The sequence below is a fragment of the Thermobia domestica genome, chromosome 9 (assembly GCF_964235325.1).
Source record: "Thermobia domestica chromosome 9, izTheDome1.hap1.1, whole genome shotgun sequence".
NCBI classification, from domain to species: Eukaryota; Metazoa; Arthropoda; class Insecta; order Zygentoma; family Lepismatidae; genus Thermobia; species Thermobia domestica.
In genome coordinates this window covers 3,044,876-3,071,869 of record NC_137462.1, presented here as the reverse complement: position 1 = coordinate 3,071,869, position 26,994 = coordinate 3,044,876, and the positions used below count along the sequence as shown (strand labels likewise).

The following is a 26,994-nucleotide window of genomic DNA, read 5'->3' as shown; positions in this document are numbered from 1 at the left end:
AGGGTGTTTCAAAACAACACCGATAACGTTTGGGAGGTGATTCCTAACACCAAGATAAGACAAAAAGTTTAGACCAATCTGGGTGCACAAATGCTTCCTTTCAGAGTTATAGGCTGCCGAAAACATGATAAAAATGAACTTGAAAGGTCCATAGCTCTAAAACTATGGGACCTACCGTAGTCGGGTCAAGACTTCACTTAGGAACTAGTATGTACGCTATCCAAATATCCATGTTTCAGAATCCTGCGGTACTTCCACAACAACTTTTATAGAAGCAGTTGGTGACTACTTCAAATTATATTCCCGTAGCCAAACACCCTCTATAAAAATTGCTTCATACACCCAGGTTGTTTATACTTTTTTGTCTTATCTACGTGTCAGGAATCAGCTAACAAACGATGTCTGTATTGTTTTGAAACACTTTGTATATATACCAAATATACAAATACACTTACCAAATGTTGAAAAAGTATTGCACTTTCGACGTGTTGACTTGATCACACAGAGAAGACAAGACGGTTTACATAAGCTCAGAAAACAAATGAAGTAGACAATAGACAGATTTAGTGACTATTTCATTTGTTTCGTAAGCTTATGTGAAACGTCTGTCCTCTCCATATAATGGTCAACATATTGAAAGCGCAATAATTTATCAATATTTGATAAGTATATGTGTATTTCTTTTTTTCTTATTGTACGTCACATACTCATATATATATATATACAGGGTGGGCCATTTTAATTAATCCACGGAAATATCTGAAAAATGATAAAACATAGAAGAAATGTTTGAAGTAAACGTTATATATTGCTCAGGGGGAAAACCATTTCCGCTAAAAGTACCCCTCCCCACCCCCCGGAAATGGGGGTAACGGGGGGTAACTTTGAAATGTCAAATGGGAACATGGGTCGAGTAATACCTCGTTCGAAAGGTCTTGGAAAACTAAGTAACACTGTACCAAAATTTGTTTCATATGGAGCACCAGTTTCAAAATGGCCGCCATGATATAGTTCGGAAACTCCAGTAGTCGTAGTATGAAAACCATGGGAGGTAAATGAATGGAACAATATTGAAATACGTAAATATCATAGGGCATATCGAATGGTGTGGTCCCTGTGATCCCAGTGGCCTCCCTGAAGGGGTCTTGGGGGCTAACTTCAAGATTTCAAATAGTAACATGAGTCGAGTGGTACCTCGTTCGATAAATCTTGCAAAATCAAACATCTTGCGGGAGAAAACGATTGAGGTGAAATGGCAGTGTTCTCAAAAGGCCGCCGAAACATAGTATCAGTGTCAGAGAAAAGGTTTAGTATCCGTAGTATGAAAGCGATTGGAGGTAAATCAACAGAAGAAAAACTGGAGTAGGTAACTGACGTAAGGCACATCGAGAGGTGTTGTCGGGGTGACTCCACTGAAAGGTATCCGGGGCCAACTTGAAAATTTCAAATAGCAACTTGAAGCGAGTAACATCATGTTACATAGACAAATTAATATCAAACAGCTTCTGTAAGAATATTTTCGACATGAGACACCGTTTTCAAAATGATCGCCAAGACATGGTAAATGTGTCTAAGAAAACGTCTAGTGCCCATAGTATGAATACGGGTAGAGATAAATGAAAATAACGAAAATTAAATAGGAAAACCACGGAGGCGTTCCAAGGCTCGAGAATGATACAACAGAGATAAAAATGTTAGAGTAAAATTGCCATAATGTATAGAGAGATATCCAAGTCCTACAAAATAATCTTTTCCTGTGCTCTGCATGTGAGTGGGGTGGAAAGTAACAGTGAAAGTTCAAATGAGAACTCTACTTTAATTCGCAAATTAAGGCTACCTTACAAATAGGTATGGTATGGTTGAAACATTTGTTTGTAAGGATGACGCTGTAGTGACTAAAAAAAGGTGAAATTTTATTTGAATGGTAACGCATATCTGTATGGCTAAGTATGATTTGATGCGAAAACAGAAGGAACATTATACGAAAGAAGTTGTCGAATAATGCAGTTGCTGGAACTTACAAACGTGTGAATTTGCTAATCTCCGTCGCCACAGAAACTTTTATGCAATGTGTGCTGGTTATTCGGAAAACATTTCGGGGATATACGTACACACTGTTTCGTCCCTCAAGCTCACAATATGACATGAGTGCTAATAGTTAATCAAAACGTAACTGTGGCCAAGGGCGCCCATGTTGTGGTTTCCAAGGGAGGCAAGAAAAAGCGACATTTCAAATATAGTTTCAAATTTTGCTGTAGCTATTCTAAAAATTCTATTGAGTTTTCGATATTCCGAAGCACAATTTCCTCTAGGGGGGCGAGAGCCCCCCTTGCCCCCTTATGGGCGCCCTTGACTGTAGCAATCCGCATTAACTGAGTGCACTAAATCTCTATCCCTGAAGTCTGCCTTCCAAACAGCATTGGGTAGGTCAAGCGTACGCCCGAACCGTTGTCCGGTCGGACATTGAAATTTTGAAGTTAGCTCACAAGATCCCTTCAGGGAAGCTGCTGGGATCGCAGGGGTCACATCATTCGATAGCCCTATGATATTTACGTATTTCAATATTGTTCCATTCATTTACCTCCCATGGTTTTCATACTACGGCTACTGGAGTTTCCGAACTATATCATGGCGGCCATTTTGAAACTGGTGCTCCATATGAAACAAATTTTGGTACAGCGTTACTTAGTTTTCCAAGACCTTTCGAACGAGGTATTACTCGACCCATGTTCCCATTTGACATTTCAAAGTTACCCCCCGTTACCCCCATTTCCGGGGGGTGGGGAGGGGTACTTTGGGCGGAAATGGTTTTCCCCCTTAGCAATATATAACGTTTACTTCAAACATTTCTTCTATGTTTTATCATTTTTCAGATATTTCCGTGGATTAATTAAAATGGCCCACCCTGTATATACTCAATTTTGGAACCTTCATTAGATATATTTTCATATGTTTGCAGTATTTTCTGGAGTATTTTTGTATAACAAATTACGTGTCATCTAGTTTGTTAGAACTTTATTCAACATAAGAAGAATAATTCTAACTTACAAAAATTATTGGAAAATTATTTCAATTTTTATGTAAATTATAAGCTTAATCACTTATAAACCAAAACTTATCACTCAGATGTATCACGTTTCTCAACTTTACAGCAATTTTCAACTCCGTGTTAACTAATCTCAACTCCGTGACCTATGGACTCAACTCCGTGGGTGCTGAAAAGTTTATTATTTTTTATTCACTACACCAATAACGAATCAGCTCTGCTGAACACCTAATTAACATGTACTTAATGGTAGTAAGTGCATCTGATATTTTTTTCGAAATAGGCGACCATCAACGGAACAAAAATTTTCCAAGTGAAAATTTCCCTTTTTCGTGGAATCACCAATATATATATATATATATATATATATATATATATATATATATATATACGCGCGAATATAGACCGCACGTGTTTTTTTTTTGGGGGGGGGGCTTGAAAAATTATGGCGCGGCCTATAATCGAGATTTTCCCTCTAAGATAATAAATCATCACTTTCAAAATGACATATACACGTATCTTACGGGTTGAAATTAATACCATAACAAGTTACTGCAGTTACTTTTGTAAACCATCGAAAACTTAAAAAGAAAATAGCAGATAAAACTTATCTTGTTCGCAAAAATTGACACCTTCATTGGGTACCGATAATACCGATAAAACTGGCATGAAAATCGCTTGTACACTTGATACTTTTCTTAACAGGAATATGTATCTTTGTTATACCGTATAAGCAACTTAGTTTATCAAAACTGTAAGCTTGTTTGTACCCAACCAATTCAATCACAATCACTTCCCACCATCTTAGCATCACCAACGCCTGATTCTTCACCCTCCCTAGACGATCCAAAATGCTGCTCAGAGTCATTATCACAAAGATCTCATCAGTCTCATTAAAATTATTGAAAATTCCAGGTTTTTTACTTTTCATGACAAATTCTTGATATTGACCGCCAAGCAGCCCCAATCTAACGGCATATATATTATATATGAGGGGGGAGTCCAAAAAAAAAAGGTTCCCCAGGATACTGCGAACAGAGGTGGGGATACAAGACCAAAAATAGAATGTGACATTGAAGATCAGACGTACCTTTATTTTTCCACATAAGTACCGAGTACATTGAGATATTTGTCATACTGGTCTATAACCTTCAAAAACCCTTCCAGGAAAAATTCAGGGCTCTGCATACAGAAGAAGCGTCGAACATCTTCTGTGACTTCAGCATTGCCTCCAAAGCTTTAATCATATCGTCCACCATCCTGGCATGTTCATCTGTAGTGGCTGTGCACATCCTTCCAGGTCTGGGTGTGTCCAGCACTTGCTGCCGCCCCTCACTGAATTGGCGACACGATCTCCGCACTATTTGTTTCGACATCACATCAGGACCATAAACTTCCACGAGGCGGTTATGGATTTCTGCTCCCGATACACCACGTGCCCATTCATAGCGGACAAGCGCACGCACTTTTCTTCTTTGACCACGACGTCAAAACGCGCTTTCTCTCCATAGCTATCATTCTTAGACTGAGAGACTCGCCTCCGCTTTGCGCAGGCGCTTCCACGGTGCCATCTGCAGGATCGCGGGCGAACGATACCCACTTGTGTCTGGGTGTATTGCGCGTGCAACCATTGTCTTTGTTTCCACCATCGCTGTTCGCCGAGAGGGGAAACATATTTTCGGACTTCCCCTCGTGTATATATATAATGCCAAATTCAACGGACAGTCTTACAATTTCAGTCTCAACCACGTACGTATGGAAGTAAAATGTATTTCCTTTTCTTCAGCAGCAAATTTTCACTTTTTCTTGTCATTTAGCTCTTGCTGTGAACCCCCGAAGTAGTAAAAATGTATAAGCAATGCTACTTACCAAACCTTTTCTGTGGATTTTTGTACGGAGTCACATACTCCCCTTCTGATGTCACGTTGCCTGTTCGATTGAGAAGGTTCTCTTTTGGAATTCTGTAGTGATCAAAGAGCACGAATCTGAAAAAAACAAATGTTCTCGTTAAGTACCAAATAAATATGCACAAATATTTTTAATTCCTGATTATTGTTTCACACCTAAGCCCTTACATGTGAATTCAATTACAGATTGGAGTGATATTTTATGTTCTGGTCGATATCATCAGTGCCTGGAACAAGGGGAAAGCTCAAGTTGATTTGTGGTTTCGAAATAAATTACAGGCCCCCGAAGTTCTCAAAATTTACCAGAAATTGCGTGAGTGACAAGTATTCGATTGGCATTTGCGGCTAGGATTTTCGTTAAGATGTCACTTTAAAGCTTATGAAAAAGTTTCTTTCTTGATTTTTTTTTTATTTGATTTTAATGTTCCTTTCAACAACGAGACTGTATGAGACATGAACCTACAGCTTAACGTGAAATTCGAACAGAGCTCCCCCTAAGAATAAAATCTGGCTCTCGCACCCTAAAAGGCGTGTACCCTAATCGCTTAGCTACGAGGGAGCACGAAAAGAGTTGTTAAAAGGTTTTAATAAGTTTTTAATTTCGATAATGTTATATCAAAATTTTGAATTTGATTTTCCCAAAAAGATATATTTTAAAAATTAAAAAACAACATCCGTACTGTTGTTATGAATGTATCCCGAAAATTTTATTTTAGAATCAGTATGCGATCATTTGTCTTAGTTTCCACTTTTAAACGTGGAGTTAAACATTCTGTTAACTTATGTTCATAATAATATCGAAAGAAATACGAACGTATTACAATAAAATTTGAATTAATAAACTAGTGTCAGAAAATAACACTGAGCTGCTGTCTATCCATATTTGAAAGTCAAGTCTTCTCTGGATACTGCCTGTAACTTAGTTTGTAATGGTCTTGGAAGGTTTTTTGGTTGCCACTACATTTTTGTCAGACAAAGTGTACAGTCAGCCTGTTAGGGTCACAGGATTCACCGTACACAGTAAGAAAATATAGCTTCCAAGGATAAGCAAAAGGGCCAGCTGAATAGAGAACCATCAATTTCACTTTAGCTTTCCCCGAAAACACACAGCAGCCACCTCCTGTTTTATAGATTGCTGTTATGTATCAACTTACGCTTGTGGAATTTCGTGAGTGTGTTCCAATGAACTCTAGCAATATGAAAATACCTTGACAAGAAGTTTGAGTATTTGAAGCTTCAGGAATAAACATGTGCAATTTCTGTGTCCCCGGAATTGTTTGTGCTTTGTTGGAGCGATCTTATAGGAATGTTGCTGATTTGATGAACTCTTCTTGAGTGACAAATGTAAAATGCACTATAGCAAAGTTTGCCTCTGCCTGGTCAAAAAGTTGCCGAGGTGAAGAATGGTATTATATATGAATGCTGCAGAATCGCTTGGAGTCTTGACTCCACTGGCTCCTTACTGACTATAAATGAATCAACAGTTATTTTTCACTGCTCCAGTGACACCTTTGCGCCTTATACTTTGCCACAAAATTATTGTTTCCATCTATTTTACAAGAACTTAAGTAAAGTGATTTTAACTCCACGTCTGAACTGGAAACTCTTCTAAAAAAAATGACCCCCTGTTGATCACAAAATAACACTTTGGGATACTTAAATGACATCTTGATATTCTTTTTAAAATAATTTTTCGTAGTTTCACAATATAGCTTTTTGAGACAATGAAATCTAATATTCTGAATTTTTCGAAAAAAAAAAAAAAAAAAAAAAAATTAGTGTTATATACTATTAAAAAGCTCTTTTACAGATTTTTAAAATGAAACCCTAACCAACGTCCTAGGTTCTTCAGGTCAACCGCATATACCAATCCAATAAACGACACGCAATTTTTGGGAAATTTTGAGAGCTTTGTGGGCGGGTCCAGTTCACCAGTAATTTCAATACCAACCTGAAATATTAGGGTTTATCACTTTCCAGTAGAACCAATAATAATACCAAATTGCATTAAAATCTCGCAGTAAGATAGAATTTGTTTGAAAATCTGGTTGATTTGACATGGAATGGCTCACAGAAGTAATTATACACAGACAAGACAGTTATAAATGTGGTAACTTGTGAAACTAACATGTTCTTGCTTTCAGCTATGTACAAGGATAGCAGATTGAAGATCATCCCTATTTCCTGAACAACTTATACCTACCCATTATCCATGGCGTTAAGCCCTATTTTCTCTCCCATGTCTCCGACTATAACTCCTGGATACGGCAACATCGTCTTGGGGTCTCTGATTGGGGTGACGAAAGCATGGATGCCATGCCGTTTGCCATCTGGAGTAATTAGTTGAGCAAATACAGTGGCATGTGTTGCTGACTGACCTGTAAACAATAACGAAAAGACATTATGTAATCATTTGACTCATTCACTTGATGTGGCTAATACTAACGACTCTTAATAACTCTTCTTGTAACCAAACTTAAAATGTTTTGATTATGTTTATACTATCGAAACGACATAATCCTGGTCAACCATGATCTGTCTCCCAAAGCTGCTTTTTTTTTTTTTTTTTTTTTTTTTTTTTTTTTTTTTTAACCATAGTAATCTGTATTGAAAAATCCAAATAGCCTACAAGCTTTCCAATTAGCTACCGTCATTTTGTATTTGTACTCTCTTTAGGTCCTTTTTCTCGATTTCATTATCTTCACATCTCTTAAGCTAATTTGTAATCGTTATTTTGCGTCGTGGTTCGGATTAATTTCTCAGTCTCATACTGCGCCCTTTTCTTCTCTTATTTTCCAGCTACTTTACGACGTATACGATCACTTGCCCATGCCTACAGTTTCGTTATGCGGTAGCTGGAAACGCAATAAACGAAAAATGTAGACAACGTAAATAAATTTGTTAGGCTACAAGTACAATAGGATTTGATATTAACTATACAAATGATAAAATTACCTTTCGATAAAAGAAATATAATGTTACTATAAAAGCACAAATATTACATACGTTTGCATTTGCAATATATTCACCATGAACAATCTAACACTGTTTTTACGCTAGTGGCTTGATTTTAATAATAGACGACGAGGTGGCATTAAATGTTAATTAACTCACGTGTTTCTTCGGCTAGCCTGTCGATGTCGCTCCTCCGCTGTCCTGTGTTCGATGATGTGTACTGGTTTTGGCGTTAAGGTCCCAAAATTAATTTACTGCTTCTTCAGTGATGGTTCCCCATAGGGTCTACAAATGCAGGTTTTGCTCCAGAAGTTCGTTACCGCTGTATTGTCAAATAAGTGCACTTATAGAAAAATCACTATGAAAAATATGAACTGTCACTTTGTATATAGAAAACTAGGCAGCCTGAATGCTGCTTTTAGGTAAATGTAATTCGGGCGAGCGAACGTCAACATGTTCCTCTTGAACTGGTCCACGGCGACTGCCCTCTTTTGTTCAGTTAGCTATTGCGTATATGTTCTCGGTGTTAGAGCGCTCAGATGATGACGTATACTACTAAGTTCGCGCTCTTTGGCTAAAGAAGTGCGGGCATTTTAACTAGTCAAATCAGCGTTGAGCACTGAAGAGAAGTAAAATGTTTTGCGACTTTCCCGATTTTCCGGAGTTAGAGAACGTTCACAAAGAAAGTCGTTGTTTCTGCGTCGTATGCTCGTATATGGTTACGAAATCTAACGGAAGTCTACTAACACAGATGAACAGACATTCCAAAGCGATGACAACGAGTTTCTAGAACATTTGGGTTTATTCGAGGGTTGGTTAATAAAGTTCAGAATAAATCTATTTTCTCAATGTTTCTTTTAAATTGCAAAAAATGAGCTGTAGGACGGTGACATCCTATTGGGGCCCGAGCAGTGTCCGAGCAAATTGCTTCAATTTGTGAAGAGAACCCTGGCCGTTGAGGGGTTAATAGTCCATACTGGAATATCACTTGAGGGTTAGTATATTTTGGAACGTCCTGTATATAAATCAACTGTCACTGAGTTCACCATAATGACTCGATATATTGGGGCTATACTGTATATAATTCACTCCACTAGTGTACGGAAGTGTTATTAGAAGATCACTATATTATGGGACACACTGTATATAAATTGAAAATCGTTGGGGACTCACTATGAAAATTCGACATATTGGGACTGCACTGTATCTATCGCACTTCACTTATTAACTGTGAGGTTGTTCACCCTGTATGACGACAAGCCACCTTTGCTAAAGCCACCTATTATGTTCTTTAAAGCCACCTTTTATTTATATAAAGCCACTTTTGAGTTCTGATTAAGCCACCTTTTGTTTAAATAAAGCCACCTTTATGCCACCATTAATAAATTGTTCATTATTATTTCATTTATTTATATTTTCAGTTTATAGTTCCTGTTATTTGTTTATTCATTTTTTTTTTTTTAACATTGGTTTCTCACTATAATTCAATGTACTTTAATATACCTTTCAATTATTTTTTCACTAAACACATAATATATTCAAATAAACAAAAACCAAATAGCTGTACAAGTAAACATTAATATTGAAAATGCTTAACTACTAAACAATAATAAAGTATGTATACCGATTTCGAAAGTGTAGCCTCACAACGTAACGAACGGTAATATCGAAATTCCTAATATGTAGTTTGTGTAGTGTAATGTGTGTATATGCACCTTTTACAGCAAACTTAATTAATACTTAAAGTTTCTTATTCATAGTTTTTATAACATTCAATTATCAAACATAAAAATCTAGCATAACATCAAAATGATTATATCAACTAATATATCCATACATATAAAGTATTAATAATCCAAAAGAGTTTTCAAAACAAAAATTCGTAAAATAGTTATGAAGTAAATTACATACTAATTATTCGGAATATTATATTTCAACTTATTAAACATCAAAATACTAAAGGAATCTAAATCAACTATACTTTCAAGTTTCAATAATCGTATTGCTCAAACAACAAACAAGAGATTCATCAAATTGTTTCAAATAAATTTGGATTTACATGTCAACTCACTTTTTTTTTTTTTTTTTTAATTGCCCGTATTGCTAACAACAAATGTAAACTTTTATTTTATTCCTTCATTTATTTATTAATTGCAAGTAGTATGTAGACATCAATACTAGTACACGAAACTTGTATAACATTGGCGAACATACGACCTTTTGGCTGATACAATCATTTCCTAATTTTACTTTCAACAAACATCTTATTGGCAAAGGCAAACTACAACTCAATTCTACGGGCATTAATCACAAACGCATATCACATAACAAGAGGGATATACAATCCACCTCTAAACACATTAAACACTTTCCCTACTCATCTAGGAGCAATCTAGGTATTCAGGAAGTAACAAGGAGTATCCATCTCCGAACGTGAGTCGCCCTTTAATGGCCTTTGACATCACGTTAAAATACACGTACGTAGTAACAATAAATTCATATAAGAATGCCGCTCTATACAGCCTTTGGCATCTCAAAATAGCCCTAACTTATCTGTAATGCTCAATTGCCATTCGATTGAAAAACGTATACAGCTCAAAGTACTTTGCACACAATCATTTTGTTCGCTCGATGATCATTATTAACATCAACGTGACTAACAGATTTAAACTTAATTGCCTCAACATACTATAAGCAATGGAATCTATCAATTACTATTAAATTGTACAATGAACCAATTTCTTTCCATTATTTATTTATTTATTCAAATTTTTTCAACTCTCGAAATTCTCAAATTCAATCTAAATTTTCGTTATAGTTGCGTGAGTTTATTGACAAGTGCTGATTCGAAACGATATTCTCTCCTTTTAAACTTTCGAACACACAAATAATCGGATAAACAACAAAATACTTCGTTAATCACAATCGTTTTATTCAAATGAACCATGTAGCGAAAGTTCCAACTACTACTTTTCTCATATTGAAATGAATGAAACTCTAATAAAGTGAATTAAATGAAATTTTTCACCTGTATGAATTATTTAAGACAAAACGAAACTAACTTAGGTATTCTCTCCTTTGTGTGAGTCGTCGAGCAATAGATAAACTTGTAAAAAACTATGAAAGCAAACTTTTTTTTTTTTTAATATGTTTTCCACATTAAAACTACTTCTTCATTTTTAAATGTCTGTTTTCCAGAACAATGATTGGAATATACGAACGTAATATATATAAACATAATACGATATATAAACGAAATCCGAATTCTGATTACATTTGTTCACTAAATATGCAAAATATATTCATAAAACTAATAAAATTCAAAACTGGACAAAATTTGCTTATATACTAACATTTTTACATATTACATCATAATATGCAAAACAGTTAAAATAGTAATCTATATATTTGTATTACATAACCTAACTAGTAAACTTTAAAACATTTTAATATATACATAAGTTAAACGGCGGTTAGGCCTTTCGAAGCGCCATCCTGCGTGCCATTGATTGACAAAGCAGGTCGTAAGTCATAAATTAAACAAAAATAGGTTAATGAGTTGATCCCGAAGATCAATGAGCGCTGACTTACTATTTTCCTCTTACAGCTCGAAGTATGCGGGATCGCCAACCTTCCCGACGATTTAGATAAAATCGCTTCTGCATGAAATCCTAATCCCTCCCAGCTAGATGCTTTACGCATCGTAGCTATGTCATAATCGGGTAAAATTTTCCAACCCCAATTGGGCTGTCAGTATCTAGACCTAAAGAAGGTGTTTCAAGAAAATAAACATATGAAAAGGACAAGAAGAATACCCTGGGGGAGGGGAAGTTCGATACTACAGCCCTACATCTCAATATCATTAACCACTTATTAATTATTAATAATTTTCGGCCCGCTCATACCTACAAAATTAGTAGGTTTACAAAGTGTTCTTCCACTAAAAGAGCGCTGACCGATTCTGAGTGTGCGGCCTACTGGCAAAGTGCACGTATCAACATCAGTACTATCGTTATATCCGGTATTAAGTCACAATCGGGAATAAGTCAATACATTTAGCCATATCGGGTGGTGACCATATCACTTACAATCAGAATGTCGTATTCGTTATTCAATTAATTTTACTTTAATAACTATTATTCACGTTCCCTCAATTTCTAAAATACACTCATTTCAAAATTTAGAACAATATTTATCAAGTTTTGTCTAAAATTAAACCAATAATGTTAATGAATTCAAAGCTAATAATACTTTTGATTATCAAATTTCCATAATGTTTATATCTTGTTCATTAAACATTAGTACAGTTTAGCACCTACTGTTACGTAATAAAGTTGATGTATTCTCATAACATAAATTTGATTCTGAAAAAAACATTGCTTGAAGTCCCAACCTAATATCTTAAGTTTATTTATTTATTTAACATGGCTATAACAACTTATTAACAGCAATTTTGTGATAGACGTTTAATGGCAACTAACTGGGTTATGGGCACTTATAAAACTGAGCTAAAATAATTCATATTGCGGTTGTCTTTACAAAGACACTTTACACAACATAAGAGGGATGAATTCACATCAAAGCATGGGCGTTTCTTAGAAATATCTTCTGAGCATTCACAACATCGCACATGAAGGGATATACACATCAACCTTGTGAACCATTGTCATCTAGTAATATAAACACGCAAAAATATAGGCTTCTTGCCTCCTCCAGCACCCTTGGCTGGGAATTTAACAACGATAACGAGGGAAAAATCAACCTCGAAAAACACAGATGCGGCCTTTCATTGCCCTTTGCATCGTGCACACTTCGCAATATACATAATTCATGGTCCTCAATACAAGCGTTTGCCTCTCCATAGGCCTTATACGCTATGATCGCCTTGTATGCGAATATTATCGCTAGTATCCTAAAACGCAACATCGGTGTCGCTCTTCCAAAATAGCCTTTGACACCGGCATTAACCCGCAACATGGAAGCTACTTATTAGCCCCTTTTAATCCATTCCTGCCCAATTATAGTTCTTAAATTACAACTGGCCTGTTGCCTTGCATATCCCAGTTACTCACTGCCACTATACGTTCTTTTTTTTTTTTCATTTCATTTCATCTCAAAGCATTTCAAATTGAACAAAACTGATTTCGAAAACATTTCACTAAACTGAAACAAGTTTCTGATTCAAACTTAAACAAATAACGAGAATACTTCAACATTAAATTCTTTACGATGCGAAATACTATTCACCTTTTTTTTTTTTTTTTCATTTCCAAGAATAAATTTATTTTCAAAATTAAAACAACACTTATCAAATTTTGTTCGAAATTACCGACGTTAACGAATTTTAAGGTTGATAATATTTTTGATTATTCAGTTTCCGTAATATTTTATAACCAATTTATATTATGTATATTTTCCATTTTTATAAACCAATTTTATTATAGGTAATCGCTACCTAATTAAAACAAACACTTTACATATCGATACCAAATTATGTCGGTGATCATTGGTAGTACAATTTTCACGAAGCGTTATTATAAATATACGTAACCTTTCGTGAAAAGCGTACTACAGGAAGGAAAGAAGAGAAAAATTATTTACCAAAATCCAAATAAACGCGATTTATGATCTCTTTTTCGTCCATTAAAAATGAATATCTGATAAAATATGAAATTTTAAGCGTCAAATTAAATATCTTGTTATTAAATAAATAGATTTAGAATGTCACAAGCCGAAATAGAATTTAGAAGTGTGTGTGTCTAAAGGCCAAATTCACACACTAGCTGAGGCCCAACCGGACGCTACTCCGATTTCGTCACTTTAATTTTGAAAGAGAATAGTGACGCCTCTAGGGGTTGAATTATAATTTTCAACCTTTTACCTCTTCTTAACTTGTAGAACAATTTTTGTGATTAAATTCAATTAAGTTCAAAACTTCATTAGTGTCATAACAAATACCCACTGACTTTACATAACGAACATTATACGTGAATGGATTCATGAACAAATTTGTTAAATTCAACATTATTTCCAATTACTTGCAAAACCATACTAAGTATCATTTAATTTTCAGTATTTCGACGCCTAATCAGTCTTATATTACAAAGCTCATTATGCTCTTGGACACACTTAATGACAAAGTTGGATGAAAAGATTCATTAACTGAAGAACACACACTTTTTTTTTTTTTTTTTTTTTAAAGTCCAAATTTCACAATCAGTTATGATATGCATAAGTGTTTTTCTAATTAAGTTTTCGAATATCTCTAATTGCCTAACATTTCTCTAAATGCCTAATGGTATGGGGACAACTAAATGTTTATATAAACATGTAAGGTAAATGAATAAAAACTTGAAAAATGGAATAGTAAAATTTTATTAATGACGCTTGGTTCCCAAGACTGGAAGTACCTGAAAAGAAATAAAACATTCAAAACATAAACATCCTAACAAGAATTTGATACAGAAATTCTATATCCAAAACGGGATGACCATAGTTTTCAAAAGTGGTGGGGCCTTTTTAAAATTTTCAAAGTCCGAGATCGCGATCTGAGTTAATTACCTATTTAAAATTTTCCAATACTGTCCTTCCTCTGCTTTTCACATTCATCTCTCATCTCCAAAACTGTAAAGAAACAATAAAACATGGTATTTAAATGAACGTACCTGATTATAAATGGATACTGGTGGTTCCTCTGGATGGGCGCGTCGGCGACGGTATGCATACACTTGAAGCTGAAAAACAAATTCCTAACTTTCGAGATTCGGTGGGGAATAATTGAAGTAAAAGAGTAATAGTCTTTATTTTCACTCTCTATAAAAGCTTAAAAGTTTTATTCGGTGTTTAATTTTTCGTCTCTTCCGGGAGTTCAGTCCAAATTCGGGCAAAGTTCACGCTTAGGTCGCGCTAGAATTTTAATTTTCCACCGATGCCGATTACACTTGTACGCCTGCAATTTCATACGCTTACGATTACTTTTCCAATTACCTTTTATAATTCGCGGGACTTTTCTCCTTTTTGCAGCGCACCTACTGAACTTCCACATAGTAACGCGTTTTCGTTTACGGCGCTTAAATTTAGGATCATGCACAACTTTTCTTTTAAGTTTACACTTACGATCACTGTATTTACCATGTAACTTGCTGCACGATACTCGTACGTATTTACGCTTGCGCCTTTTAGCATTCTTCGGAGTCGACATACACCTTTTTCGCGTCTTGGCTTTCTCACGAGTTTGTTGATATGCTGCTAACTTCGATTTACACTTAAATTTCTTTCTCCCACGATTACTTTGTGCCAACTTTCGTTTTTGGGAACGCTTTTGTTTTACTTTTGCCCTGCTCTTCGCTGCATGCCTAATACATAGTTGTGCGCGCTGTGAGAACGTTTTGCATGGAAATTGATAAGCATGAGCATAATCACGAACGATCAGCTGTTTTCGAGTAGATTTACATTTGAACCTTCGTTTTCTACAATTTCGCAATGATGACGTACTAGCTTGGTGAAAGGTGACCATACTAGAATCTAATTTACGCCCTTTTACAACATGTTTACTATCGGTACGCATTGGGACCGAATTCAGGTAAACTACCGAATTAGCAAAATTCAACTGGTTATCGTTTACTATCTCACTGTTATTCTTGACCTCGGTATTACATTTTAACCTTTTCACGGGTGACAATTTCCCTTTATCTGCATGCACTTGAGTAAGAATGTTACTTTTAGGCTCAACTACCGTAAACGTTTCTGACAAGTTATCCACAAATAAAGCGCTTAGCACGTAAAACACAATTCGCTGGATAGGCCTACACTTCAAATTATCAATCTGGAGTTGTCTCTTACTGCCATATTCAAAGTTAGTAAAGTCGGAATGGATCTGCAGTATAAAAATGCAATTCACGTTGGCCGTGTATGGTACCAAAGACAAATTTGAATCTGTTAAGTCGCGCAAGACCACTTGCCCGCGACATGAAAACGACAACACTGTAACTACATCTTCACACAAAAACAACAATTCAACTCGCAAGCCCTTCCTGGCTTCTTGGCGAGGGTGGGTACGCGTATTCCCAACGCTACCATTCGTTGTGTGTGAGCCATCGGCATCCCTAGCCGGTAAATCAATAACGCTAAGTATACTAAAATCACAATTGTCTACGGATACACATAACAAGCTTTTGCTTACTGCTACTTCCACACTACATATTTCCTTTTCCTGACTATAACTAACTCTCTGACTTATGAGGCATCTATCTTCCGCAATGGGGGCCTGCGCGAATTCAAGAGTATTTACGATTACACTTTCGCCTCGCACTTTTTTGCGTTCAAGTCGTGCCGTCTGCATGCATTCATGAAACTCAACGAGACTTTCCTTACATTTTGCTACACTATTTTTAAACTCAACAGTTCCTGCCTCAACTTGATTGGTCACATCAATTAGTCCAGAATGTACCTCGATAATGGAATTATTGGTAGTTGTAATACCGGTACTTAATTGATCGAATTTACAATCAAACTTATTCTCTAATTCTAACTTATTACTCGCGCACTCGTTTGCCAATTCCTCTATTCGCTCGTTATTAGTGTCAATTTTATGCTCTAATTTCTCAGACTGTTTCTCTAATTTCTCTGACTGTTTCTCTAATTGTTCTGTTAACATTGCCTGAAATTGTTCTAAAATATTCGCTTCCATTTTTTCTTAACTTACAAGTAACTAAATCACAATATAAAACATGCAGCAACAAACACTTGAAGTAAATAACAATGTAAACAAACACTTTTCTAAAACCAGTATAATTTCAATTACACAACACTTGCTTTAAATTTCCACTAAATGAGATGTTTCATTAGAAAATTACACAAACGTAAACAAATATCTTACACAAGATACGTTTTTTCATTCTTTACTCATGAAAGGTGCATATGTGACTACAACTGTGTGTGTATGTGTGTGTGTGTGTGTGGCTATGATCAGCTGTTCAGTGCTTTCGTACTATGAAAAGTTAGCGGAAGAAAAATTCGCGAACAAACAAAAATGTTTTAATTTCTTACAAAACAAATTGTACTAATTATATTTCCGTGGTAATTGAATTTACTTTCTGTTTTCTTTTCTTTTTTCAAATCCTACTCATTATTTTCTTTTTCTTTTCTTTCTTTTCACAAGTTGAAGCGATCTGCGCATGATTCTGTATTGAGTTAGCTATCTGTAACTACGTAGTTCAAATGTTTACTATTTTCGTATTTTAATAAATGAACTCTGAAATAATTAAATGCAGTTCTATCCGAAGATTAAAGTACGTCTTGTCACGGTTGAGCCATTTCGGGTGTAATCGTTATTTTGCGTCGTGGTTCGGATTAATTTCTCAGTCTCATACTGCGCCCTTTTCTTCTCTTATTTTCCAGCTACTTTACGACGTATACGATCACTTGCCCATGCCTACAGTTTCGTTATGCGGTAGCTGGAAACGCAATAAACGAAAAATGTAGACAACGTAAATAAATTTGTTAGGCTACAAGTACAATAGGATTTGATATTAACTATACAAATGATAAAATTACCTTTCGATAAAAGAAATATAATGTTACTATAAAAGCACAAATATTACATACGTTTGCATTTGCAATATATTCACCATGAACAATCTAACACTGTTTTTACGCTAGTGGCTTGATTTTAATAATAGACGACGAGGTGGCATTAAATGTTAATTAACTCACGTGTTTCTTCGGCTAGCCTGTCGATGTCGCTCCTCCGCTGTCCTGTGTTCGATGATGTGTACTGGTTTTGGCGTTAAGGTCCCAAAATTAATTTACTGCTTCTTCAGTGATGGTTCCCCATAGGGTCTACAAATTCAGGTTTTGCTCCAGGAGTTCGTTACCGCTGTATTGTCAAATAAGTGCACTTATAGAAAAATCACTATGAAAAATATGAACTGTCACTTTGTATATAGAAAACTAGGCAGCCTGAATGCTGCTTTTAGGTAAATGTAATTCGGGCGAGCGAACGTCAACACGTTCCTCTTGAACTGGTCCACGGCGACTGCCCTCTTTTGTTCAGTTAGCTATTGCGTATATGTTCTCGGTGTTAGAGCGCTCAGATGATGACGTATACTACTAAGTTCGCGCTCTTTGGCTAAAGAAGTGCGGGCATTTTAACTAGTCAAATCAGCGTTGAGCACTGAAGAGAAGTAAAATGTTTTGCGACTTTCCCGATTTTCCGGAGTTAGAGAACGTTCACAAAGAAAGTCGTTGTTTCTGCGTCGTATGCCCGTATATGGTTACGAAATCTAACGGAAGTCTACTAACACAGATGAACAGACATTCCAAAGCGATGACAACGAGTTTCTAGAACATTTGGGTTTATTCGAGGGTTGGTTAATAAAGTTCAGAATAAATCTATTTTCTCAATGTTTCTTTTAAATTGCAAAAAATGAGCTGTAGGACGGTGACAAATTATCAGCTTTCTTACATTCGGTATGACAAAGACATCTGTCAATAGCTTCACAATGCATTTATGACTGCTCAAATGCCCAATTTCCAATAGAAAAAACTCCCTCTATTCCGAGGGATGGTGTACATTCTTCTATTTCAATCCTAATATACATTGCCTCATGCTTGGCTTTAACTCACCAGACATATCGTCGGTGAAAGGGCGAAGTGGCGTAACTTGAAAACGTGATTTTGAGTTATGCCCACCATCTATCCTCATTTAACCTTCTCTATCAACTATAAATTTCATACCGGAATTCCTTATATTAACAGAGGTATGAACGTTCTGAAAATGGCGTATTTTGAAATGTAAAGCAAGATATAACGTTGAACGAGGCATTTTAAATCGCTCTCCTGAAAAATTATAAATTCAAGATACGCCACTTCGCCCTTTCACCGACGATATATGATCTACCAATTCTTTAATTGTAAAGAAATTATATTTCAAGAAAGACTATTTTTATACGACTAAGTAAGACTTCTATAAAAGTAACAAAAACTTAATAGGAAAAACTGCTTTTAATGGTATTTTAATTCACTTGAAATGCACTACAAACCGAACTTGAGGATCATTAATATATGCACCACCAATCATCATTCTGTTTTGTAATGGTTTCGTTTAACTTGACCATCATTGAAGTGTTAATTTATCAGGAAATTTACCGTAAGAAAAGTATATAGATTATTCAATCAAAAGACAACTAACTAAAACCAGTAAGAATAATCAGCAGTTAATACTGGACTCCGTCATTTCAAAGAGAGAGCTGATCATAGAAATGAAATGTAGGAGCAAATTGTATCATTACAAGTAGAACGGTATCGCAGCTTTTTATATTACTATTATTACGATATTCTTTCTCAATTCTAATTTCCGAAACGTTATCAGTGACGTAACTAGGTTCAGGCAAATGGGGCTTGTGTTCCGGGCGCCGGTTTGCGGAGGCGCAAAACTGGGCAAATATTTATTTTCACTATATGACAAGAAAAAGAGTTTTAGCAAACTAAAGATCATGAAAAACTACTTGAGAAACTTAACAGGATAACAACGCCTCATCAACCTTAGTATCATATCTACAGAGCATAATTTAGCTTCAAAGCTACCTTTTGAGGAGATTGTAAAAACGTTTGCAGCCAAAAGAGCCCGTTCCAGCTTTTTGTATTTTAATTTAACTTACATCAATTTAAGGGATGACCGTTTGTCATAATTAAATATTTTATTCTAAAGTAACAGATTGTTGTTCATTCTACACAACATACACATCACGAAATAATTTTAAAAAAAATTGATTTGCAGTTATTATGCTAAGACTGTAAGAATATGTCAAGCATGCTACACTCAAATTATTTGGCAATAGTTTGGTGTTTTATCTTGTACTAACAATTAAATTACGTACTGCAACATTGAAATTAAGCTTTATTACTTGAAGAAAAAATGGAATAGAGGAACTACTGTGTAATGTTAATATCAGGTGTAGTTGGGGAGCGTTTTGGTTGGTCTTGCCCCGGGCGACAACTAGCCTAGTTATGTCACTGAACGTTATAAGTGCATTAATGCCTTCACTTCCCCAGGAACTTGAAAATTTCATTCACCATCAGTCAAGTGAAGAATATTTATTATTAACAATGACGAGATCATTACTAATTTACCGAATTCCATACTACAATTACTATGAGGCTACTCTACTTCACTCACTTTGAATGGTTAAGAATAATTCCTTGAATTCTATTAGCAATTTATTACAATCTGAACAGGAACTACTGCAGAAACTAAGGAAAGTCCAGTTAAAATGATCGATTGCGAGTCTGAACCAGGAACCACCTGATTACAAAGAATATCATCATCATCATCATAGGTATTCTGCCTTTATTGGCAGGTCACTTGCCGCAGCTGAGAAGCTTCCATGCTCCACGATCCTCCGCTAACCTTTTCGTCTTCGCGTATGATCTTTCTGTTTTAATATCATCCATTAATTGTAGTCTCTTTCGCCCCCTCCCTCTCTTTCCCGCCACCATACCCTCTAGGACGTCCCTTATGATACAATCTCTTCTTAGGCAATGTCCCAACCAGTTTCTCTTCCTCTTCCTAATAATATCTAAAGGTGTTCTTTTCTCACCCACCATTTCTAACACTCTCTCATTCGTTTTCCGCTCGACCCAACTAACTCTTTCCATTCTTCTCCACACCCACATTTCGAAGGCTTCCAGTCGATTTTCGTCACCCTTACGCAATGTCCACGTTTCCGCCCCATACAGCACAACACTCCACACGAAGCATTTTATGAGTCTTTTTCTCAACTCTTTGTTCAAGGTCCCACAAAACAGACTTTTCTTTCTTTTAAAGGCTTCTTTCGCCATTCCTATCCTTGCTTTTATTTCACGTTCGCATTTCATGTCATTACTAAGAACACTACCCAGGTATCGAAAACTATTCACTTGTTCTATTTTCTCCCCTCCTACTTTTACATTTGACACAGACCCCTTCGTTCCAATCACCATGACTTTTGTCTTTCTAACATTTATTTTCATCCCATATTGTTCAAAGCCCCTTCTCATTTTTTCTAACATTTTATTGATTTTCTTTTCAGATTCTGCAACAAGGGCCATATCGTCTGCAAATCTTATGCATCTAATCATTCTACCGAAATGCCATCATCATCATGTAGGCTCTTTTTCACTATCTCTTCTAGATAGACATTAAATAGTGTTGGCGAGAGGCAGCATCCTTGTCGAACTCCCCTTCCAATTGCACTCTCTTCCGTCAGTTCTTCCCCTATCCTAACACTTACTTGTTGGTTCATGTATAAGTTTCTTATGAGTCTTCTATCTTTCCATTCCAACCCTATCTTTGTTAGAACTCCCAACAACAATTCCCAATTCACGTGGTCAAAAGCCTTTTCTAGATCAATAAATACAACATACACCTCTTTCCCTTTTTCTATAAATCTTTCACCGATCACCCTTAATAATCCAATAGCATCTCTTGTGCCCTTGCCTCTTCTGAACCCGAACTGCTCTTCCTCAACATCTTTATTTGTTCTTCCATATAACCTTCTGTTCAGTATTCGGAGCAGAATTTTAGCTGCATGAGATATGAGACTAATAGTTCTATAATCCTCACATCTCTTTCGGTTCGATTTCTTAGCCATCGGTATCATGATCGTTTTCAGAAAGTCTCTTGGCCATTCTCCTGTTTCATATATTTCATTGCATAGTCGCCACAATTCTTTCTTTCCCTTGTCTCCTATATTTTTAATGAATTCAATTGGTATGTTATCTATTCCTGTTGCCTTTCCATTCCTAATCTCAGATATAGCCTTTTCAAACTCATCCCGAAGAATACTAAATCCTTTATCATCCTCGCCTACTTCACTTTCCACTTCAACATTTAGGCTACACGGTCTATCCCTACTCTCATATAAGTCTTCAACGTATTCTTTCCACCTTCCTATGACCTCATTTCTCTCGCTGACTGCCTTCCCATTCTTATTTTCTACTGCCTTCATGATACTCCCTTGTTTCCTCCGAAATTCCATAGATTTCACCTCCTTGTACATTTCCTCATATTTCCCAACTCTTTCTAATTCTTCTATGTCCTCGCATTTTCTTTTGTAAAACTCTTCCCTCGCTTTGTCTGTTTCTCTTCGTAATGCATTATTTAACTTTCTGTACATCTTTCTGCCCTCTTCTGTATCAACCTGTTTCCACATCTTCCTCTCCCTCATTTTCTGCAACATCTGCTCTGTAACCCATGGTTTTTTAGCAGTTTTGTGTTCGCGGTAACCTACTGCTTCTTCTGCAGCCTGCTGTAAGCAACGTTTAATATGTTCCCACCGTGCGTTACTACCTGCGCCTATCCTTTCCTCGTTTGAACATTTTTCTTCGAATTTTTCAGCGAAAGGATATCTAATTTCCTCGTTTTTCAACTTTTCAGTATTCAACACTTTGTTACCTACTTTTCTTCTGCCTACATTTTTCAGTTGAATATCTACTTCGGCCAGCACAAGATTATGATCAGAGAAAATATCAGCCCCGGGAAGGGTCTTCGCGTTCTTTAAGCTATTCCGATACCTGTCCTGAATCATAACGTAGTCTATCTGATATCTTCCGCCGTCTATTGGTTCACATCCTAGTACACAACTAGGATTGAAAGAATATAGTTGTTCACAAAGTATTGTTGGTGAGCTAACTTGTTAAAATTGGATGTAAGTCAGTTAATACAGAGAAATTACATTAAAAACAATCTCCTACCTGATATAGATATAATAACACTTGCTGATATTCTCGTTCTTCGCACGGAGATAATAAGTTTGTCGAAAGCATTTGAACCCATTCCCCTCTTAGTCCGATCAAAGTGTAATAATAACAATCCGTAATGTCACTCCTTCATGTCTATAGGGGCTCAACCTACACTTATACGACACCGCGTGTGTCACTATTCATCTCAGCGACCTAAAAACTATGAACTCGACACTATTATCGGTCGTTTTCGATTTTTTTTACATGTCACCCCCATGCCGATGAGGGATTAATTCGGATTTAAAATGGCATCGAGAGTGTCATTATTCATCTGAGCGAGCCCAAAAACTATGCATTAAACACAAATATCAGTCGTTTCAGTTTATTTTTATACACGTCAACCCCTTCTCACCGATGCTAATAAGGTACTAAAGCCAAAGTTAGGTCATGACTCTCTCATGTACCCAATAACATCAAATTCGGTGCAGCGTTCTAGAAGGTGGCCGCCAAACATCGTTATGTTCATTTTTATTTATATGGAAAACGCCTTCTGTCCTTTTTAAAACGGAAATTAGACAAATGTCCCCTTACTTTTGATGAGGAGTTTTATCTTTCTAATTTGATGGGTTTATGAGATAAAATATTTATCGCAAAAATTTTTGACTCCTCTACTCTCCTCCCTTAGGATAAACCCTTCCGGAAAACCAATGTCATAAAAGCTTAGCTAGGTCAGGGTCCATTCATGAAAATGAAATCTTTGAGATTTACGTCCCACGGTTATACCGGCTAGGCTAAAGGAGACGGTGATGATGAGAAATGAATAAAATGGTGGAATGAAGAAAGGAGGAGGAAACGGGAGGATCGCGACAAACCCACGCACACGATGTTTGTCCACCACAAAGTTCACTTGGCGCGAGCTGGGATCGAATCAAGGGCCCCACGCACCAAAGGTGAACGCTCTACCACTGAGCCACCGCGGCACCAGAGTCCATTCATGTTCCAAGAATCATTAAAATCGGTCCAGGAGTGTAGGAGATAACCGCCAAACATTTTTACATTTCATTTATATACATATATAGAAGATAATAAAATAAAGAAGTAAAAATGTCTTTCGGTTATAGAAGTTGCACTATACTGTATTATAACTGAAACTATCTAATGTATTATTTAACGTTAGGGAAACAACAATGTTCAAAGGGAAGAAACAGCAGATTAGCGCTCTTTATTGATGTCTAAGTAAATACGTAACATTCTTACGTGACGAATAACCTCTTAAAGCTGATCTTTTATTGCCATTTAATAAAATTAGAATTTCACCAAAAATAATTCTCAATGGAATCTCGAGCGAAACATTCTACATTTAGTTGAAAAAACTCACCTAAACTACCAATCCAACATTTAGCTGCTTCGAAATCAGGGGTGTGTAATACAAATTCTTGTGTACTAGGATCGAACGTAGCTGTTGTTCTTATTCCTTTAGTGTTTGTGCCGTGAGAAACTTCAGTTAGGGCAAAACAACCTGAAATCTACAAACAAATTAGAAAAAAATACAATAAATTCGTTCGTCAGATAAATTAAATATCATAATTGGCTCACAATCTTAGAAATGATATTTGTCGAGTTCCCAATTTTCTAAAAGACAATTCCGATAATCTAATTCCACTTTGTACATGTCCTTATCTTACTTCAGCGAAGTAATAGCATTGTTTTGTACGAGAATAAGTCACAAAGTAAAGGGACTCGACAATTTCTCGCACTAGGGTTTGATAATACTGCTAGTATCCAGCGCTGAATTAGTGTCGTCTGCAACATTGATCTGCAACATGTCACTCTTATTCCCGCGTTAGTCGTTGGACTGTAACAGACCGTTAAACATGGCAGCTCTATTGTCGATCTGCACCAGGATGGTGACAGCTGTTTATCGCGAAGCAATATCTACGAATGGATAGAGCGTTTCAAACAGGGAAGAACTTCTTTATGTGACGAGAAAAGATTAGGCAGGACATGGAAGTTGTTAAGGGTAGGGTGATGAAAAACAGACGAATCAGTGGAGAAATCGCCAATACTTTACATATCAGTCACGGTTCAGCGTATTCCATCTTACACGATAGTCTAAATTTTCGGAAAGTGTGTGCAAGGTGGGTCCCGAAAGAATTGCAGAAGTCATTGGTGCGGTGCAAAATTGGTTACAGGTGCAACCGAAAAACTTTCTTTTTTTCCGACGGGTTACGTTGGGAAAAGTACGTTGAAGTGCAGGGGGATTATGTAAAAAATTTTGTGTTCCAGCTTTCTATCATTAGAATAAATGTAACTTTTCTCTAGTCCTTCACTTTTTGATTTCTTCTCGTATATTGAAGATCCAGTAAAATTGTTTTGAGATGCCACCTATAAAAGACTTGCTTATTAATTGAATTCAACGTTTGTTAGCTGTTAAAAAAGACAATGCAACGGGAACAAACTTTGCAATTACAGTGTTCCGATTTCACATCCACCCCTACAACCTATGATCATTTATACCGTAAGACGTATCATAGTTCCATTTCTAACCAAATTTTGTGTGTGAAAATTATTAAAATGGCCCATCTTAACTTTCCCTTTAGACGATAGAACAAATGATAAAACATGGGTTATTTTACCTATTCATTTAAATGTATGTATGAAAACAAACAACACTGTACAACTGAATTTCAAAGAATGACAATATGCGATTGTGTCGAGAGTGTATGATATAAATATGAGAAAGTAATGTATCTGACTTACCTCCCGACTTTCTGCTGCTTCCACGTATTTATAGTGAATGCTTGTTCCCAATCCTCGAATGCTGCTAACAAAGAACTGGAAAGGCACCACATATTTGATCATAACAGATGTATCATACTGATTAATTGCTGTAATTAACACGATGTACTGAAAAGAAGATAAAAAAGTATATTATTATATTAGTGAAAAATAAGTAATCGTGTTCATGGTAGAAATTTGTCACTGTATAATAAACTGATTAAGAAAAAGCACAGCATACTGAGGAAAAAAGTCCGATAGTATCTGTAAAATACTATTAAAGAAATTGACAGATTCTTCCCACTTTTTTCTTAATACGCGTTAAATCTGGATACGCAGTTTCGTCAGGCATTCAGATCAGGCCCTATTTAGGTAAGTACTATTCTGTGCTCAAGCGGCAGAATTTAGGGGGCGGCAAAATTTTCTAATGATTCTAATGAATTTTTTAATGATTCACAATAAAGGAATATTTACCACTAGCAACCCGTAGAGTCCCGCGCAAGCGCGAGAAAATACGGTGATGCAGGGCGCAAAATTTCCGGTCGCCAGATCGCCATTGGCGACTAGAAATTTAGAGCACGTAACCAGTGTTCAGCAGGAATGATTTATCTAAATTCGCAGGGCTGGGCAGTTTCTGTTTCGCACGAAAATAATTGTCACTGAGTGAGAGAAAACATGGAATGTGAAGTCTTCATAACGGACGTGGAAAAGAAGTCTTCACAACGATGTAATTTGCCCCTCCTTTCACACCCTTAATCGAAATGGTTTGCCCTGATCGTTTCCCCTGATGTTCGAAGGTAAAACAGCTGAGGGGACAGCCCTTTCCTAGAATAGATGAACCAATCACGTCACGATGTCAATGATAAATAAATAAATAACAAAATAAATAAATTTTTAAAATAGATATTTGCATGAGATACCGTTATCACTTCAATCGACAACTGGTACTTCAGTGTAGAAAAAGAGAGAGCGTTACACAAACGTGAATCTTGAGATAAGATATTTTTAAACATGTATATAAATTGTCCAATTCAAAATTGATTATCCTGAACCAAATTGTCTGGTTTTCAAATATTATGCCCTGATGATAAGATTATGATCCAAAAATGATGTAATCTATTTATTTGTCAAACCAAAGGCCGTGGAGAGGGGAACCTCTCAAAATTTGTATGTGAGAGATACTCGCGACCATCATTTTTGGATTGGCGAGTGCGTCTGATTTGAAATTTTGCGCCCTATGGGAATGTGTTTAATTCGTTCTAATTACAGCAATTACTGATTAGCTAGCTTATCTGATTATTTTTAAAAAGTCAAGTGGTAAGGATGAACTTGAACATCATGAAAACTGATATCATTAAACTCAACAACCTCGCAAACTATGCATTCAACACTAATATCTGTCGTTTTACGATTACTGTTAAAATCTCGCCCCCTCCCTGGGAAGTAGAGTATGATCCTGAAGCTGAACTGGATAAAAACTGTCACTATTTATCTCAGCGACCCCAAAAACTATAAATTCAACTCTAATATTGGTAGTTTTCGATTGTTTTTAAAATGCCCCATGTTATTCTTATGGGGACTTTGCTC

The 26,994-nt window shown here is 36.2% G+C and overlaps 1 protein-coding gene across 2 annotated transcripts in view; it reads right to left on the bottom strand.

The window, feature by feature from the left end:
- Positions 1 to 26,994, bottom strand: part of LOC145694335 (peroxisomal acyl-coenzyme A oxidase 3-like) — a 99,622-nt gene that overhangs the window by 50,330 nt on the left and 22,298 nt on the right. For both annotated transcript variants that reach the window (XM_081770450.1, XM_081770452.1), the window contains exons 4-7: positions 25,390 to 25,536; positions 24,008 to 24,155; positions 7,157 to 7,331; positions 4,916 to 5,031 (exon numbers count right to left, since the gene is read on the bottom strand). In XM_081770450.1, the coding sequence (XP_081626576.1) occupies positions 4,916 to 5,031; positions 7,157 to 7,331; positions 24,008 to 24,155; positions 25,390 to 25,536 (586 nt within the window). The remainder of the gene's footprint in view (positions 1 to 4,915; positions 5,032 to 7,156; positions 7,332 to 24,007; positions 24,156 to 25,389; positions 25,537 to 26,994) is intronic.